Genomic DNA, 20,306 nt, shown 5'->3' with positions numbered 1-20,306 from the left:
TTAGGCTTAGTTACATGAACTCCTGTCATCGTCATTACTTGTTCCAGTCAGTCATCAACCTTCCCTTCAGCCCAGCCTCGTGTGTGGCAGTACTTACAGTAACCATCACGACCACAGTACTCTATATACCCACCTACAACAAAATTAGAAGAAATCACCACTATTGACTTGGAAATCAGGAAAACAATTTTTTACTTGAGTTGCTTTGACAAACTAACCCAACCTATCCTAATCTTCCTAAGACGAATACACGATATCTGAGGCCTAATATAGTACATGTGTGTGCTATATTAGGCCTAGGAATATTAAAGTTTGTTTTTAGCTTCATTTTTTCCGACTATAATGGGAATAGTACAAAGTTCTACTGTCTAATTGTTTAGTACGGCAATCTATGTACTATAGCGCACATAGTTACAACAACTACTGTCTAAACAGGAGAATGGCTTGTTCCGCTTCATATTGTTCACTGGGGTCTGCATGCTCCATACTCGCTTATCATTTCCTTGCATTTATCTGGGTTGAATTCTAGCAGTCATTTCTCCGACCATCCTTGAAGCTTATGGAGGCCATCTTGAATCTATTTACAATCAATATAATTCGTTTTTATTCATTTTGCATCAGTCACAAACATTGATAAGAATGCATCAACTCCCTCATTAAGATTACTACCCTCTGGCGGTCACTGTGACCCTCCACACTCACTCACTCACCTCCCTCACCAGCAGTACCTCCTCCTGCTGCTGCTGCTGCTGCTGCTGGTCAGTGGAGATGACCACCACCAGCAGACGTGACGTGACCATCAGCAGCAGACATGACGTGACCTCCAGCAGCAGCAGACATGACGTGACCTCCAGCAGCTGCAGACATGACGTGACCTCCAGCAGCTGCAGACATGACGTGACCTCCAGCAGCTGCAGACATGACGTGACCTCCAGCAGCTGCAGACATGACGTGACCTCCAGCAGCAGCAGACATGACGTGACCACCAGCAGCAGCAGACATGACGTGACCTCCAGCAGCAGCAGACATGACGTGACCTCCAGCAGCAGCAGACATGACGTGACCTCCAGCAGCAGCAGACATGACGTGACCACCAGCAGCAGCAGACATGACGTGACCACCAGCAGCAGCAGACATGACGTGACCTCCAGCAGCAGACATGACATGACCTCCAGCAGCAGCAGACATGACGTGACCTCCAGCAGTAGCAGACATGACGTGACCACCAGCAGCAGCAGACATGACGTGACCACCAGCAGCAGCAGACATGACGTGACCTCCAGCAGCAGACATGACATGACCTCCAGCAGCAGCAGACATGACGTGACCTCCAGCAGTAGCAGACATGACGTGACCTCCAGCAGCAGCAGACATGACGTGACCTCCAGCAGCAGCAGACATGACGTGACCTCCAGCAGCAGCAGACATGACGTTACCTCCAGCAGCATCAGACATGACGTGACCTCCAGCAGCATCAGACATGACGTGACCTCCAGCAGCATCAGACATGACGTGACCTCCAGCAGCAGCAGACATGACGTGACCACCAGCAGCAGACATGACGTGACCTCCAGCAGCAGCAGACATGACGTGACCACCAGCAGCAGACATGACGTGACCACCAGCAGCAGACATGACCACCAGCAGCAGACATGACGTGACTACCAGCAGCAGACAAGACGTGACCACCAGCAGCAGACATGACGTGACCACCAGCAGCAGACGTGACCACCAGCAGCAGACGTGACTGCAGCAACAGCCGTCCCAACACCTCCACCAAGACACAACTGGACCACACAACACCATTAATTGGTCTGACTCTCGTGCACACCTGCGTGTGGCTCCCCTCACAGGCTGGTGTGCTCCCCCCTCCCACACCATGCTCCCCCCTCCCACACCATGCTCCCCCCTCCCACACCATGCTCCCCCCTCCCACACCATGCTCCCCCCTCCCACACCATGCTCCCCCTCCCACACCATGCTCCCCCCTCCCACACCATGCTCCCCCCTCCCACACCATGCTTCCCCCTCCCACAACACACCATGCTCCCCCCTCCCACAACACACCATGCTCCCCCCTCCCACAACACAACATGCTCCCCCCTCCCACAACACAACATGCTCCCCCCTCCCACAACACAACATGCTCCCCCCTCATGCTCAAAAGTTTCACAGGAGACGGGAAGTCCGAATGCAGCCACATCCCCAGAGTCCGGATACCGTTCCTGATGCCCCGTAACCGCCCGGAGGAACTCGCATTCATCTGCACACTCACGACAGTGCCTAACTGCCCGAAGTACCGCCACAGCAGTCAGTGCCTGCCCCATCAGAGCACCATCAACACTGACTATGTGAGCAGCCACTCCGATCAGAGATAACCACCAAACCAGCAGCGTCCGGCAGGAGAAACGACTGCCCCTCAAAGCAGCCCCAGAACACTCGATAATCCTCGGCAGCAGAAAATTTCACCACTTCCCGATGAGAAGAGGAGCGCCACGCCATGGATGACAGCCACGTCCAAACCCAGCACCTCATACAACACCAGCTCTACAGCAGGGTAGTTAAGCACGGGAGACATCTCCCGTCACGCAGGGTGCAGTCGCACCTCCACAGATCTCCAGTATCATCTATTGATACTGGAAATGGCTCAAAAGGGCCACCACTTATGGGCTATTCATGCCCAAGCCACCTTTTGGGTGGCTTAATCTTCTCTCTCTCTCTCTCTCTCTTAGGGTAGTTAATCTTGCCAGTAATCTCGAGACCGACAGAGTGAGTCCGCAACATGGGGAGGGGGGGATGGGGCCCATCCATCTCGCCGTCCACGTCAACAACCAAGGCAGGGTCCGCACGCTACGCCAGATCGCCTATGACTGGAGGGGCAGGGGAAATGACCTCACTCCACAGCAGCCAGCGCAACCCGTCCTCGACTCAAGTCCATTACATTCAGCGGTCAACCCCACAGACGCATTCATAAATTTTAACATGCTGTTCATTCAAAACGGGAATTTTCTCAAGTATAAATTAATATTATAATATATTGGCATATTGTGTATATATAGGCATAGGTTAGGTTAGGTTAGGTTAGGTGTTTAGGTTCGGTTGGCGATTGTAGTACGTGGGTGAAGCATTTATAGTGTTGTGGTTCGAACAAAACTCGTCAGTGAAGCACTTGTTCCGGAAGTGTTCGAATGTCAACAGTTGTGAGTCGTGTGTAAACCGCTTTTCATTCATAAACAGGGGGTTTGGCGGGTGCATGGAATCACTTTTGGATCTTTGTTTGGAGGACGGGCTGGCCAGCGCGCAACTCCTCGTTCGATAATGTCCCAAACAAGGGACTCCAACTGAAGCTAAAGTACTGGGAAGTCTCAAGGTGGGTCAGAGAGTAACTCTCGGAAGGAAACAAAGGTTTACAGCGAGAGGAGAGATACCAGAGTGGAGAGAGGTATTAAAAGTGGAGTACCACAGCTGTCGGTGCTGGCTCCATCATCTTCCATTAACGACCAGGAGTTGCGCACTGAGTAGCGTGGCGAGCGGTCGTTCCTGTCCTGCTGCCCAGTTGTTGCTTGCCTGGGGTGGTTGGTGGACCGCTGGTCGTGTGCTGACGTAGCCTGCGTGATGGAGATGACCTTCCCCCTGTATTTGCAGGTTCATTCGGTCGGATTGGAGTTCACCGGTAAGACTGATTATCCAGCGGTGGAATTGGTGATGTGTGACGTGCTGCACGTTGATGTGGCTGCGATTTATGGAGTGGAGTTGGTTTCTTCCCATCGGGCTATCGTGAAGTTTGCCACCGAGGGTGACTATAGCGTGTTTTTGCGCCGTTACGAGGGGCGGTCGTTTCAGCTGCCGGATGCTGCTGGTACGGTCGTTATCTCCGACCGTAGTGGTGCCCTTACCATCGTCAGTGTGCACGGTGCGCCCCTCGAGTTCCGGAGGAGCTGCTACGGAGGTATTACGGGCGGTATGGCACTGTTGTGAGTGTCAAATTGCATACCCTTTCCTCTGGGAAATTTAAGGGAGTTTGGACGAATATTCGCACTCTGGGGATGCGGCTGCGGTCAGACATCCCGTTCTCTGTGTGGCTTATGGGGTTTTACGTCCGCGTGTACTACACACGACAGCCACGAACCTGCTTTGGTTGTGGGTTGTTGGGCCACATGGCTGCTGGGTGCTCGGCGGATGTCGTCGTGCCGTTGAATTTTTTCGTGAGGAGGATTTCCAGCCGCTCACTGGGTGGAGTTTTGGACGACTATTTGGCTGTTGGGTCGCGTCCTGAGTGGACTGGTGTGCCTGATGTTGCTGGGGCTTGTCCTATGGAGGTTGTGAAGTCCTCCGTTGGACGTCTTGTTCCGGGTGGTGTTCCTGATGCTGATCTTCCAGATGCTCCACCTCCGCCGTCATCAGCTTCTCCAGTTCCTGTCTCTCCGTCTACGATGCCTGTCCCGGCCTTGCTGGAGGATGGTGTCGATGCAGGGCCTCCTGCGGTGTTGGGGCCGGTCTCCCATGTAGTTGAGGATGCTGATGTCTTGCGTCGTGTGCCCGCCCTGTGCTATCCGTGCTTCTGGTTCTGACGACGTGCAGCCGGATCCCAAGCGTTCACAGCGTTCTTCTGCATGGGTCGACGTGGGTAACTTTGATGATTGCGAGTCCCCCCCCCCCCCACTGGGATGGTTCCTGGGGAGTTGGTATCTACTGCGACGGTGGTGGCGGAGCTTCACGCGCCTCCTGCTGCTGCCGGTGGAAGTGTTTCTGAATTGACATCTGTTTTTTCTCCTGCACGGGTTTCTCCGCAATGGCGGATGGTTCCTACTCCTGAGGTGGATGGTGAAGGTGCTGGTGCGAGCCGAGGCTTTGTAGTGTCTTGAAGAAGGATGTCCGTCGTGGGAGGGGGGGGGGGTGTCTGTGCCGGTGCCCGGCCCCTGTGGATATTCCGGCGGGGGCACCTGTGGTGTTGGCCCCCCCCCTCACCTGTCGCCTCCTGTGATGCCCCCTGCTGTGCTCACGCCGGCTGTGTTGCCCGCCCCTGTGCAGCCACACCCCGTCTCAGGGGTGCGGTTGCCCGGTCGAGGAGGGGACCATACCCGGTATTGGAATTCTTCCTGTTGAGGATTTGACTGCGCCCCGGCTACCCGTCTTGTGGAAGCAGATGGCGCCGCTTCCCCTGTGCCCTTCGACTATTTGGGTCCCCCGTGTGCATGCCTTCGTGTCCGAGGTTTCGGATGTGATGGGGCTCCCTATACGAAGCGTCAGGATGAGTATCCTGATCTGTGGCTGCGCTCGGAGGCGTTCTGTGTCCGGTTTCCCAAAGACAAGTTTCCGGAAAAATTCCTTTGAGGTGTTTGCTATGGGCTCGTCAGGCCTGTGGTTATCTTGAGGTTATCTTGAGATGATTTCGGGGCTTTAGTGTCCCCGCGGCCCGGTCCTCGACCAGGCCTCCACCCCCAGGAAGCAGCCCGTGACAGCTGACTAACACCCAGGTACCTATTTTACTGCTAGGTAACAGGGGCATAGGGTGAAAGAAACTCTGCCCAGTGTTTCTCGCCGGCGCCTGGGATCGAACCCAGGACCACAGGATCACAAGTCCAGTGTGCTGTCCGCTCGGCCGACCGGCTCACGGTGGTGGTGTCTCTTTTCTTTTTACTTTCGAGTTTTTGTCTACCTATCCTGTTATATGTTATGTTACGATGTTATGTCTTGTTGTGTGCCCATCAGGCCTATGATTTTGTACTCTAAGGTGTTTCTTTTGTTTTTCTTTTTTATGTACTGCTTAGCATGCCCTGCATGTAAAAATAAATACAACAAAAATTAACGACCTGACGGCCAACATTGGCTCCTTCATTTGGGTTTACTGTCATGCAAAACTAGTGAGAAGATGAAGCCATAAAGAAGACAACGACGCCCACAGGTGTCAGTCATAAGCCAGTAGGTCAAACACCAAACAACTCTGACAATAATGGTAATCAAAGTCATTAGGAGAGGTAATGAACCAGGAGGTGGAGGGAGGGCGGGGGGTGAGGTGACGTGTCCCACCCAACAGTTTAGCCAGACAGGGAAAGTTGGGTGGGAGGGAAGGCGTCCTCTCTCTTACGCTCTCTGCCTGACGCCCTCTCCCTTATATCCTCTCCTCTCCCTGTCTCTGTGTCCACTCTCTCTCTCTTAGTCTGTGTGGCTCTACCTTTAGTGACACGGTGAACACAACAGGAGCACGGTGAAAGTAGCCACGGTGAACACAACAGGAGCACGGTGAAAGTAGCCACGGTGAACTATACCTGGCTTATAATTATACCAGCCCCCCCCCCCACCACCCAAACTACACCAGCCCCCCCCCCACCACCCAACACTACACCAGCCAAAACACTACACCAGACCCCCCCCCCCCACCACCCAACACTACACCAGCCCCCTCCCCCAACACTACACCAGCCCCCCCCACCACCCAACACTACACCAGCCCCCTCCCCCAACACTACACCAGCCCCCCCCCACCACCCAACACTACACCAGCCCCCTCCCCCAACACTACACCAGCCCCCTCCCCCAACACTACACCAGCCCCCCCCCACCACCCAACACTACACCAGCCCCCCCCCACCACCCAACACTACACCAGCCCCCTCCCCCAACACTACACCAGCCCCCCCCCACCACCCAACACTACACCAGCCCCCTCCCCCAACACTACACCAGCCCCCCCCCACCACCCAACACTACACCAGCCCCCTCCCCCAACACTACACCAGCCCCCCCCCCCCACCACCCAACACTACACCAGACCCCCCACCACCCAACACTACACCAGCCCCCCCCCACCACCACCCAACACTACACCACCCCCCCCCCCCCACCACCCAACACTACACCAGCCCCCCCCCACCACCCAACACTACACCAGCCCCCCCCCCCTCCACTACCACCACCTAAAAATTCCTGTGGCAAATCAAGACTAATTTTGTCGACCATCCCTTTTAGTCTCTCTGGCTTGTTAAGCCTGACTCTAACCCAGAGACCACGTGTACAGTGACGCCTGACTCCACAATACACCCAGTACACTACGCTCCACAATACACCCAGTACGCTACCCTCCACAATACACCCAGTACGCTACCCTCCACAATACACCCAGTACGCTACCCTCCACAATACACCCAGTACGCTACCCTTCACAATACACCCAGTACGCTACCCTCCACAATACACCCAGTACACTACCCTCCACAATACATCCAGTACACTACCCTCCACAATACACCCAGTACGCTACCCTCCACAATACACCCAGTACGCTACCCTCCATACCCTCCACAATACATCCAGTACGCTACCCTCCACAATACACCCAGTACGCTACCCTCCATAACCTCCACAATACATCCAGTACACTACCCTCCACAATACACCCAGTACGCTACCCTCCACAATACACCCAGTACGCTACCCTCCATAACCTCCACAATACACCCAGTACGCTACCCTCCATAACCTCCACAATACATCCAGTACGCTACCCTCCATAACCTCCACAATACATCCAGTACGCTACCCTCTACAATACAACCAGTTACCTGGTTGATGGGGTTCTGTTAGTTGTTCTACTCCCCAAGCCCGGCCCGAGGCCAGGCTTGACTTGTGATAACTTGGTCCACCAGGCTGTTGCTTGGAGCGGCCCGCAGGCCCACATACCCACCACAGCCCGGTTGGTCCACCAGGCTGTTGCTTGGAGCGGCCCGCAGGCCCACATACCCACCACAGCACGGTTGGTCCACCAGGCTGTTGCTTGGAGCGGCCCGCAGGCCCACATACCCACCACAGCCCGGTTAGTCCACCAGGCTGTTGCTTGGAGCGGCCCGCAGGCCCACATACCCACCACAGCCCGGTTGGTCCACCAGGCTGTTGCTTGGAGCGGCCCGCAGGCCCACATACCCACCACAGCCCGGTTGGTCCACCAGGCTGTTGCTTGGAGCGGCCCGCAGGCCAACATACCCACCACAGCCCGGTTAGTCCGGCACTCCTTGAAGAAAACTATCTAGTTTTCTCTTGAAGATGTCCACGGTTGTTCTGGCAATATTTCTTATGCTTGCTGGGAGGATGTTGAACAACCGCGGACCTCTGATGTTTATACAGTGTTCTCTGATTGTGCCTATGGCACCTCTGCTCTTCACTGGTTCTATTCTGCATTTTCTTCCATATCGTTCACTCCAGTATGTTGTTATTTTACTGTGTAGATTTGGGACCTGGACTTCCAGTATCTTCCACGTGTATATTATTTGGTATCTCTCTCGTCTTCTTTCTAGTGAGTACATTTGGAGAGCTTTGAGACGATCCCAATAATTTAGGTGCTTTATCGCCTCTGTGCGTTCCGTATATGTTCTCTGTATTCTCTCTATTTCAGCAATCTCTCCTGCTCTGAAGGGGGAAGTGAGTACTGAGCAGTACTCAAGACGGGACAACACAAGTGACTTGAAGAGTACAACCATTGTGATGGGATCCCTGGATTTGAAAGTTCTCGTAATCCATCCTATCATTTTTCTGGCTGACAAAATATTTGCTTGGTTATGCTCCCTAAACGTTAGGTCGTCAGACATCATTATTCCCAAATTCTTTACATGTTGTTTTCCTACTATGGGCAGATTTGATTGTGTTTTGTACCCTGTATTATGTTTAAGGTCCTCATTTTTACCGTACCTGAGTACCTGGAATTTATCACTGTTAAACATCATGTTATTTTCTGATGCCCAGTCGAAAACTTTATTAATATCTGCTTGAAGTTTTTCAATGTCTTCAGTTACCAGTACGCTACCCTCTACAGTACACCCAGTACGCTACCCTCTACAGTACACCCAGTACGCTACCCTCTACAGTACACCCAGTACGCTACCCTCTACAGTACACCCAGTACGCTACCCTCTACAGTACACCCAGTACGCTACCCTCTACAGTACACCCAGTACGCTACCCTCTACAGTACACCCAGTACGCTACCCTCTACAGTACACCCAGTACCCTACACCAAGCGCCCCATTGTTACGGTGGAGTATAAACAACAATCACGTTCCCATCCACTTAAGGTGATGAAGGTAACAACAATAGGCTCCCATATTGCTTCACATCCGGCTCAGGGGTAAACACACCTCCCTCGGCGTTGTCAACGCGCGCATGCGCACACCGCCGCGGTATGTTGTCCAGGGACGTTACCTGTCACCAATCTCCAGAGTTGTTGTATTCTCTTCAGCAGGCTTTGTCTCTTCGGTGACTGTCCGGTCAATGTGGTTATTAGTGTTGGCTGCCCGCACGCTCACAGGGCCATGACAGCCCCCAGGCTCACAGGGCCATGACAGCCCCCAGGCTCACAGGGCCATGACAGCCTCCAGGCTCACAGGGCCATGACAGCCGCCAGGCTCACAGGGCCAGGACAGCCGCCAGGCTCACAGGGCCATGACAGCCCCCAGGCTATGGTGGTCTGTCAGCCCCCAGTGGAGACAGGTCACTGTGCACAGTGGAGGCGGGTCACTGTACACAGTGGAGGCGGGTCACTGTGCACAGTGGAGGCGGGTCACTGTGCACAGTGGAGGCGGGTCACTGTGCACAGTGGAGGCGGGTCACTGTGCACAGTGGAGGCGGGTCACTGTGCACAGTGGAGGCGGGTCACTGTGCACAGTGGAGGCGGGTCACTGTGCACAGTGGAGGCGGGTCACTGTGCACAGTGGAGGCGGGTCACTGTGCACAGTGGAGGCGGGTCACTGTGCACAGTGGAGGCGGGTCACTGTGCACAGTGGAGGCGGGTCACTGTGCACAGTGGAGGCGGGTCACTGTGCACAGTGGAGGCGGGTCACTGTGCACAGTGGAGGCGGGTCACTGTGCACAGTGGAGGCGGGTCACTGTGCACAGTGGAGGCGGGTCACTGTGCACAGTGGAGGCGGGTCACTGTGCACAGTGGAGGCGGGTCACTGTGCACAGTGGAGGCGGGTCACTGTGCACAGTGGAGGCGGGTCACTGCTATAATCCAGTAATACGCTGACGGAGACGACACATTAGAGGAGGACCATGTTCCTAACCTGCCAGCGTGGCTCTGACCACAGCCTCTGGGAGCTATATATGGATAAGGAGCAGGGAGCGGCCGGAGGGAAGGAACCTTTGGGCGTCTGGCGGCGGATTACACGCAACATGGAAAACATTCCTGAGGGCCCGGGAGATGCTCCAGCGCACCAGGGCGCACCCTGGAAGAGGCTGAGGCTCGCTGAGAGAGACTCACAAGGGTGGAGGGAAGTGGGTAGCAGGCTCCTCCAAGTGTTTCCCGCCCAGTCACTCCCGCCAGGGCGGCAGGAGCCTAGACCTTCACCTCAATGTTTACAGATGATGAGAGGAAGACGATGAGAATCTGAACTTCGTGAGACTGAACGAATTAGTTACACTTGAGCTTTGTGCGGCCATAGAGAGAGGATACGGTTGTGTGGTAGAGAGGCGGAGGTGGGTCCCTACCGGAGATGTGTCCCACTAACACCTGCGACCTTGTCTTAGGTACAATATTACAATAATCTGATGACAACTTGTTACCATGATGATGTCACTGCTGGCAAGGTCTCCTGCCTCGACGGTTCGCCTCCACGGGTTGAAACACACACGTGAGTACATTGTAGGTCCGCTACTTATAATAATAATGATAATGTTTATTAGGGAAACGTTCATATATACAAACTGAGTTATAAAAACAATGTTGGAGTTCTAGATGAAGCAAGAACTGTATATACCATCCTTGATGCTATGAATATGTGCAGCGCCCCAGGCACTTGTTCTTATTGTTCTGAACTCTCTCACTCTCACTCTCACTCATTCCCTCTCTCTCACTCTCTCTCACTCTCTCCCTCTCTCACTCTCACTCTCTCCCTCTCTCACTCTCTCTCACTCTCTCCCTCTCTCACTCTCTCTCACTCTCTTCCTCTCTTCCTCTCTCACTCTCCCTCTCTCACTCAAACTTCACCCCTCTCTCTCTCACTCTCTTTCACTCTCACTCTCTTTCACTCTCACTCTCTCAAACTCTCCCTCTCTCACTCAAACTTCACCTCTCTCTCTCTCTCTCTCTCTCTCTCTCTCTCTCTCTCTCTCTCTCTCTCTCTCTCTCTCTCTCTCTCTCTCTCTCTCTCTCTCTCTCTCTCTCTCTCTCTCACACACACTCACACTCACTCACCCAACAGCATATATACAGTACAATATTCCCCGTATGAATTCCGTTACCATGTTGGGCGGCGTCATGCTTGGTGATGACTGTATGGCAACACCGCCCGCAGCAATACTGTCATTGCCATATTAGTTGCCATAAATATTACCTCCCTACACCCCAATACACCAACACAACTACACTAACCAACTACAAAAGCAATTTATCCGCTCTAGAAAAAGCGGATAATACAGGAATACAAAGAGTTTCAATTACGATTAAACCGCCAGCATGATTTCGATAAACAACCGGGCCCTAATGGCCTCGTCTCCCATGGTGAGATAGCGACAAGTTTAACGTAGAGTTACTTTCTAAGTGACAAGGTTTGGATTGCCACGATAACATGTAGCGGGCGGACCCGCCCAGGTCCGGGACCTGCCGACCACCAGAGGCGGCGCTACTGTAGTGGTGACGACGCGTCCAGCGGACTGTGGCTGGCCGCATGTCAGTATTGTGTAGCGGTGGGGCCATAGTCACGTGTTCTGTATGTGGTAGTCACGTGTTCTGTATGTGGTAGTCACGTGTTCTATATGTGGTAGTCACGTGTTCTATATGTGGTAGTCACGTGTTCTATATGTGGTAGTCACGTGTTCTGTATGTGGTTGTCACGTGTTCTATATGTGGTAGTCACGTGTTCTGTATGTGGTAGTCACGTGTTCTGTATGTGGTAGTCACGTGTTCTGTATGTGGTAGTCACGTGTTCTGTATGTGATAGTCACGTGTTCTATATGTGGTAGTCACGTGTTCTATATGTGGTAGTCACGTGTTCTATATGTGGTAGTCACGTGTTCTATATGTGGTAGTCACGTGTTCTATATGTGGTAGTCACGTGTTCTATATGTGGTAGTCACGTGTTCTATATGTGGTAGTCACGTGTTCTATATGTGGTAGTCACGTGTTCTGTATGTGGTAGTCACGTGTTCTGTATGTGGTAGTCACGTGTTCTGTATGTGGTAGTCACGTGTTCTTTATGTGGTAGTCACGTGTTCTGTATGTGGTAGTCACGTGTTCTGTATGTGGTAGTCACGTGTTCTGTATGTGGTAGTCACGTGTTCTATATGTGGTGGTCACGTGTTCTATATGTGGTAGTCACGTGTTCTGTATGTGGTAGTCACGTGTTCTATATGTGGTAGTCACGTGTTCTATATGTGGTAGTCACGTGTTCTGTAGGTGGTAGTCACGTGTTCTATATGTCTTCTGGTTGACTGATGAAGATTAAGCCACCCAAGAGGTGGCACGGGCATGAGTAGCCCGTAAGTGTATACTCAGTAACCCAAGTATATATATACAATGAGAGGAGTACCGCTCCTCGGTGAATATACCATCAGTTTACTTCACTGCTGAACAATATTCAACAAGTAAACTAAACTATACTTTTATGGTTGGTCAGAAAGCTGTTGCGGCGGCCTCAAGCCTCACCACATTTCAAACAAATTATAACAAACTCTTTGTTAGCGTCATTAAAACCTCTAAATTCGTGGTGTTGCTGGGATCTGATGAGGCTTCCATGTTGTGTATGAGGCTTCCATGTTGTGTATGAGGCTTCCATGTTGTGTATGAGGCTTCCATGTTGTGTGTGAGGCTTCCATGTTGTGTATGAGGCTTCCATGTTGTGTACGAGGCTTCCCTGATGTGTACGAAGCATCCATGTTGTGCATGAGGCTTCCATGTTGTGCATGAGGCTTCCATGTTGTGTATAAGGCTTCCATGATGAGTATGAGGCTTCCATATTGTGCATGAGGCTTCCATGTTGTGCATGAGGCTTCCATGATGTGTATGAGGCTTCCATGATGTGTATGAGGCTTCCACGTTGTGTATGAGGCTTCCACGTTGTGTATGAGGCTTCCACGTTGTGTATGAGGCTTCCATGTTGTGTATGAGGCTTCCATGTTGTGTATGAGGCTTCCATGTTGTGTATGAGGCTTCCATGTTGTGTACGAAGCTTCCCTGATGTGTACGAAGCTTCCATGTTGTGTATGAGGCTTCCATGTTGTGCATGAGGCTTCCATGTTGTGTATAAGGCTTCCATGATGAGTATGAGGCTTCCATATTGTGAATGAGGCTTCCATGTTGTGCATGAGGCTTCCATGTTGTGCATGAGGCTTCCATGTTGTGCATGAGGCTTCCATGTTGTGTATGAGGCTTCCATGTTGTGTATGAGGCTTCCATGTTGTGTATGAGGCTTCCATGTTGTGTATGAGGCTTCCACGTTGTGTATGAGGCTTCCACGTTGTGTATGAGGCTTCCACGTTGTGTATGAGGCTTCCACGTTGTGTATGAGGCTTCCATGTTGTGTATGAGGCTTCCATGTTGTGTATGAGGCTTCCACGTTGTGTATGAGGCTTCCACGTTGTGTATGAGGCTTCCACGTTGTGTATGAGGCTTCCATGTTGTGTATGAGGCTTCCATGTTGTGTAGGAGGCTTCCACGTTGTGTATGAGGCTTCCATGTTGTGTATGAGGCTTCCATGTTGTGTATGAGGCTTCCATGTTGTGCATGAGGCTTCCATGTTGTGCATGAGGCTTCCATGTTGTGCATGAGGCTTCCATGTTGTGCATGAGGCTTCCATGTTGTGCATGAGGCTTCCATGTTGTGTAGGAGGCTTCCATGTTGTGCATGAGGCTTCCATGTTGTGCATGAGGCTTCCATGTTGTGTAGGAGGCTTCCACGTTGTGTATGAGGCTTCCATGTTGTGTATGAGGCTTCCACGTTGTGTATGAGGCTTCCATGTTGTGTATGAGGCTTCCACGTTGTGTATGAGGCTTCCACGTTGTGTATGAGGCTTCCACGTTGTGTATGAGGCTTCCACGTTGTGTATGAGGCTTCCATGTTGTGTATGAGGCTTCCATGTTGTGCATGAGGCTTCCATGTTGTGTATGAGGCTTCCATGTTGTGTATGAGGCTTCCATGTTGTGTATGAGGCTTCCATGTTGTGTAGGAGGCTTCCACGTTGTGTAGGAGGCTTCCACGTTGTGTAGGAGGCTTCCACGTTGTGTATGAGGCTTCCATGTTGTGTAGGAGGCTTCCACGTTGTGTATGAGGCTTCCATGTTGTGTATGAGGCTTCCATGTTGTGTATGAGGCTTCCACGTTGTGTAGGAGGCTTCCACGTTGTGTAGGAGGCTTCCACGTTGTGTATGAGGCTTCCATGTTGTGTATGAGGCAAGTACTGGTTCAAATACAAGATATACAATAATTATACAAAATTGGGGGGACGGGGACCCGCCTGAGACCAGCTGGCCCCCAGGGGTAGTGGGGGACCCTCCTGAGACCAGCTGGCCCCCAGTGGTAGTGGGGGGACCCTCCTGAGACCAGCTGGCCCCCAGGGGTAGTGGGGGGACCCTCCTGAGACCACCTGGCCCCCAGGGGTAGTGGGGGGACCCTCCTGAGACCAGCTGGCCCCCAGGGGTAGTGGGGGAACCCTCCTGAGACCAGCTGGCCCCCAGGGGTAGTGGGGGGACCCGCCTGAGACCAGCTGGCCCCCAGGTGTAGTGGGGGACCCGCCTGAGACCAGCTGGCCCCAGGGGTAGTGGGGGGACCCTCCTGAGACCAGCTGGCCCCCCAGGGGTAATGGGGGGGACCCTCCTGAGACCAGCTGGCCCCCAGGGGTAGTGGGGGGACCCTGAGACCAGCTGGCCCCCAGGGGTAGTGGGGGGACCCTCCTGAGACCAGCTGCCCCCCCAAGGGTAGTGGGGGGACCCTCCTGAGACCAGCTGGCCCCCAGGGGTAGTGGGGGGACCCTCCTGAGACCAGCTGGCCCCCAGGGGTAGTGGGGGACCCCCTGAGACCAGCTGGCACCCAGGGGTAGTGGGGGGGACCCTCCTGAGACCAGCTGGCCCCTTGGGGTAATGGGGGGACCCCCTGAGACCAGCTGGCCCCCTGGGGTAGTGGGGGGGACCCCCTGTGACCAGCTGGCCCCCAAGGGGTAGTGGGGGGACCCCCTGTGACCAGCTGGCCCCCCTGGGGTAGTGGGGGGACCCCCTGAGACCAGCTGGCCCCCTGGGGTAGTGCGGGGGGACCCCCCTGAGACCAGCTGGTCCCCAGGGTGTGGCCCAAGGGGCCGGATGTTACCACAAGGCTGGAAGACTTATCTCTGCCTCAAGAGTAAAGTCGCTCATCTTCCTTACCTCTCAGACCCGCCTCGTCCCTCGCCACACCTGCAGGCCCTGATGGACAGGTGGGGGCGTGGACACCCTGGTGGTGGACACGGGCCTGCCTGCTGCAGGAGAATGAGAGCCCCCAGGTGTAGGGTACCTGGCCCTCGTGTCCCAGGGCCAGGTACTGTGTACCACCACTACACAGTACCTGGCCCTCGTCCCCCAGGGCCAGGTACTGTGTGCCACCACTACACAGTACCTGGCCCTCGTCCCCCAGGGCCAGGTACTGTGTGCCACCACTACACGGTGCTCCTCCCGCCACTCCTCACTTATGGTAATTAACTAGACCTAAATATGGTCCTGATTCTGAGGAGAAAGTCAAGGACATGAGACCAGGAACTTTGACAAACTTACTCCTGATAATTACTTAGATTAATAAATGATTATTAAGTTCTATACTTGTTAACAGTTACATTCGTCATTATTTCACTTAGACTCTCACTGCACATTCCCAGCACCAAGTCGGCTCAAGATGATATGCTCAAAGATTAACAATAGGAAAATGTATTAAAATGACAATTAACTTTAAAATTCAAATTTATTAATAATAATCAATGATATCCTATACTAACATCCTACATGAGAGGCAATGGTTCAAGCCACTAGCAAGTAGAAACTCTAGTAACAATTTACATATGATTTGTAAATTGATCCGTCCAGTAAGGTCACCTGACCTCCCCCCCCCCCTGCCTCTCAACACACCTTCCTCACTAAGTTACAGCTCACACTAAAATTACTTAGGAAAGTTCAACTGAGTTACTTAGTTTAGAGAGTTCCTGACTTTGAATAGATGTCATTTATCAAGTAAATGTAACTGTGCTTCCGACACCAGTGTAACACAGCACAGTTGCGTCAGGGTGATGGGTGATGTGTCTCACTGTGTATAGCGACTCATGGAGCAGGCAGTGAACGGCAGCCACCAGTCATACACAGTCTGGTGACGGTCTCTGGTCCCAGCACCAGTCATACACAGTCTGGTGACTGGTCTCTGGTCCCTGCACCAGTCATACACAGTCTGGTGACGGTCTCTGGTCCCAGCACCAGTCATACACAGTCTGGTGACGGTCTCTGGTCCCTGCACCAGTCATACACAGTCTGGTGACTGGTCTCTGGTCCCAGCACCAGTCATACTTCCACAACCACTACCACAGTCATTACCACAATCTTTTACCACAAACACCACCACAAACACCGCCACAAACACCACCACAAACACCACCACAAACACCGCCACAAACACCACCACAAACACCGCAACAAACACCGCAACAAACACCGCCACAAACACCAACACAAACACCACAAACACCGCAACAAACACCGCAACAAACACCGCAACAAACACCACCACAAACACCACACACCGCAACAAACACCGCAACAAACACCACAAACACCGCCACAAACACCGCAACAAACACCGCAACAAACACCACCACAAACACCACAACACCACAAACACCGCCACAAACACCACAAACACCACAACAAACACCACAAACACCGCAACAAACACCACCACAAACACCACCACAAACACCGCCACAAACACCGCCACAAACACCGCCACAAACACCGCAACAAACACCGCAACAAACACCACAAACACCACAACACCACAAACACCGCCACAAACACCACAAACACCACAACAAACACCACAAACACCGCAACAAACACCACCACAAACACCGCCACAAATACCGCCACAAACACCGCCACAAACACCGCAACAAACACCACAAACACCACAACAAACACCACAAACACCGCCACAAACACCACAAACACCGCCACAAACACCACAAACACAGCAACAAACACCGCAAAAAACACCACCACAAACACCACCACAAACACCGCCACAAACACCGCCACAAACACTGCCAGAAACACCGCCACAAACACCGCCACAAACACCGCCACAAACACCGCCACAAACACCACAAACACCACAAACACCGCCACAAACACCACAAACACCACAAACACCGCCACAAACACCACAAACACCGCCACAAACACCACAAACACCGCCACAAACACCACCACCACAAACACCGCCACAAACACCACAAAAACCACTACAAACACCACAAACACCGCCACAAACACCACAAACATCGCCACAAACACCACCACAAACACCGCCACAAACACCGCCACAAGCACCACAAACACCAACACAAACACCACTACAAACACCGCCACAAACACCAGCAACATTACATTAGCACCTTTTCATTGTATTGAACATGGAGAATTTTAAAGCTGGAATGTTAGTTCCTGCTGACAATATACAGATATTTACCTCATTATAAAAGCAGTGAAGAAAATCTTTCGTAACAAAATATTTCTTAATTAATGACGATCAATTTTTACAAACTTGCAATAAATTCCTAAAATATTTGTCAGTCAAATTCCTGCAACATTCTCTGAATCGTTGTTAATGTTGAGAATGTTTCATGTATATAAAGTTAGACTCTTCAGAGGCCAGAAACACTTGGCAAGACTCTACTTATAACTTATGGATGACTATGACTCCCAGGTGACATAATATGGTGAGTGACGGCACATGCCACAGACGGTGGCAACAGTCTGCACGACTGTGGCAACGGTGAGTCAATGTTGACAGTGACGTCACAGGTAAAAAACTGGTCCTGGCATAGTGGTGTTGCAACCCACCTGACCACCCTGGCCTCTAGGTCCGCCTTGGCCTTGTGGCACCCACCACCTTGACCTTGTGGCACCCACCACTGGCACCACCGTGACCTTGTGGCACCCACCACCTTGACCTTGTGGCACCCACCACTGGCACCACCGTGACCTTGTAGCACCTCGGACTACCGCCTCAGCACTCTGGCGCCAAAAATGTAGTGCCATCACAGTGTCATCTTGATCTCGTAACACTCGTCACTGACATCACTAACATCACTTGTACATCAGTTACCTGGAGGTGTTAAGTCGCCACTTGTGAGAACACTTCCTAAGGTGTATTTAAATCTCCTTCAACCCTTGTGGTCACCAATATTCCAATACCTTCAGCTCTAATATATATTCTGCGTTGATATATTTTATTGTTATTCCATCTGAACCCATATATGAATACTGATCAAATTAGACCATTAAGCAATATATAAATTACAACAGCGAAGAATCCAAAAAGTAATATAATTTATTCTTAACGATCTAGAAGTTGTCAAGCTTATAATGTATACGACCCCCCGCCCCTCAATCCTCCAAGAGATAGGCTGTGGACACCAAATAATGCTGCAATTCCCTTGAATCCATCTGATTTTCAATATATATATATATATATATATATATATATATATATATATATATATATATATATATATATATATATATATATATATATATATATATATATATATATATATATTATTATTATTATTATTATAGATAAATGTGAGTTCTAGCCTAGCCCTCGTCCTGCACCACGCAGTCCTAGCCTAGCTCTCCTCTGTCTTACACAGGAAGCCAAAGTAAGCCTAGTCGTGTTGAACAAACCATTCCTGTAGTGTCGTAACAGCCTGGTCCCGCACCTCGGGGGGCGGCTGGAGACGACCTGTGTGTCCGTGCGCTTATGATTTACTTAAATCAATATAAAGGATGTGCAGGTGGTACTTACTTATAATGAAATCGTACTCCTTGTAGAGCTGCTTCCTGTCGATGGGTCGAGACTCGGGGTCTATCTCTTCGTACTTGTAGTAGGCGACGGCGGCGAGGAGTGCCGGCATGAACCAGAGGGAGGCGGTGAAGACAGAGGTGGCCAGAGGCCCCGCGCTGAGCAGGAGGCCAGTCATGGTGGCCGGTGGAGGCTCTCTGGTAGCGGCGGGAACCTTCACACACGCTATGATGCTCCAAGTTTACTACCCGGCCCTCACAGCCTTGCGAATTAACTGTTTTATTTTTCTATTTTGATATTTGTAATATTTTATGAGAACGTTTATTGTTTAGATGCAGCAATTTGTGCAGTTTAGATGAATTCATATTTCTCATTCAAGCACTGATGTGTTCTCGTACCATCCTGTTTTGCATGAAATAACGATCTTAAGAATCCTCCAAAATTGTATCAAATAGTAATGATGTTGGTTTATCGGAAACTAAAGTGCCAAGCGACGTAGTGAAGGCGGAAGGAAGGCAGGAGCCGGGCGCTGTGGACCGCCTCTCCAGGACAACACTGAGAGAGAAAGTGAACCCTCTCCTCTACTTGAGGCAGGCTGGAGGGACGTCGGTGGGAGGGAGGCAGTTGATGCAGGTAGGTAGCAAGGGAGGGGGAAGGAGGAGGTGGTCAGTGAGGTAACACAACCCACTTAACCAGAGTAGTTTCCTATCGCTTATTTAGGAGGGTTTACTGTCCTCTCTGATAACTATTTATATATACCTTTACATCGGCATACTCAAACATCCAACTCATGTGTGTAGAGTTGCGGAGGCAAGCCGCGGTCCAGGACAGTACTGCGGCTGGAGGCCCTCCGGCAGGTAACCTGGGGAGGTGTCCACAAGTCTCGCCCACATAGATATTATCCTTGTGTAGGGAGGAGGCTCACAGTTCCTGGCTTGACATCTATCACCTCACCTGTCACTACCAGCTTCCGGATGTTGTCACCGCTACACACGTGAGAAATTCAGCAGAGCAGGTCGTCATGAGGCGCGGGTGGACGGAGATTGACGGGAGAAACTCTTGACAGCATGATTCCTTGTAATCACTCGCAGTTGGTGGCGACCTGTACCTCAGTTGGTGGCGACCTGTACCTCAGTTGGTGGCGACCTGTACCTCAGTTGGTGGCGACCTGTACCTCAGCTGGTGGCGACCTGCACCTCAGCTGGTGGCGACCTGTACCTCAGCTGGTGGGGACCTGCACTTCAGCTGGTGGCGACCTGCACTTCAGCTGGTGGCGACCTGCACTTCAG

The 20,306-nt window shown here is 52.0% G+C and overlaps 1 protein-coding gene across 1 annotated transcript in view; it reads right to left on the bottom strand.

The window, feature by feature from the left end:
- Positions 1 to 20,271, bottom strand: part of LOC123763773 (glucose dehydrogenase [FAD, quinone]) — a 59,539-nt gene extending 39,268 nt beyond the window's left edge. The window contains exon 1 of the mRNA XM_069304277.1: positions 19,021 to 20,271. Coding sequence (XP_069160378.1) covers positions 19,021 to 19,195 — 175 coding nt within the window. The 5' untranslated portion in view covers positions 19,196 to 20,271. The remainder of the gene's footprint in view (positions 1 to 19,020) is intronic.
- Between the last annotated feature and the right edge of the window lie 35 nt (positions 20,272 to 20,306).

The sequence above is a fragment of the Procambarus clarkii genome, chromosome 52 (genome assembly GCF_040958095.1).
Source record: "Procambarus clarkii isolate CNS0578487 chromosome 52, FALCON_Pclarkii_2.0, whole genome shotgun sequence".
Taxonomy (NCBI): Eukaryota; Metazoa; Arthropoda; class Malacostraca; order Decapoda; family Cambaridae; genus Procambarus; species Procambarus clarkii.
Note: the sequence above shows the minus strand (reverse complement) of the source record. Positions and strands in the feature narration are given on the sequence as shown.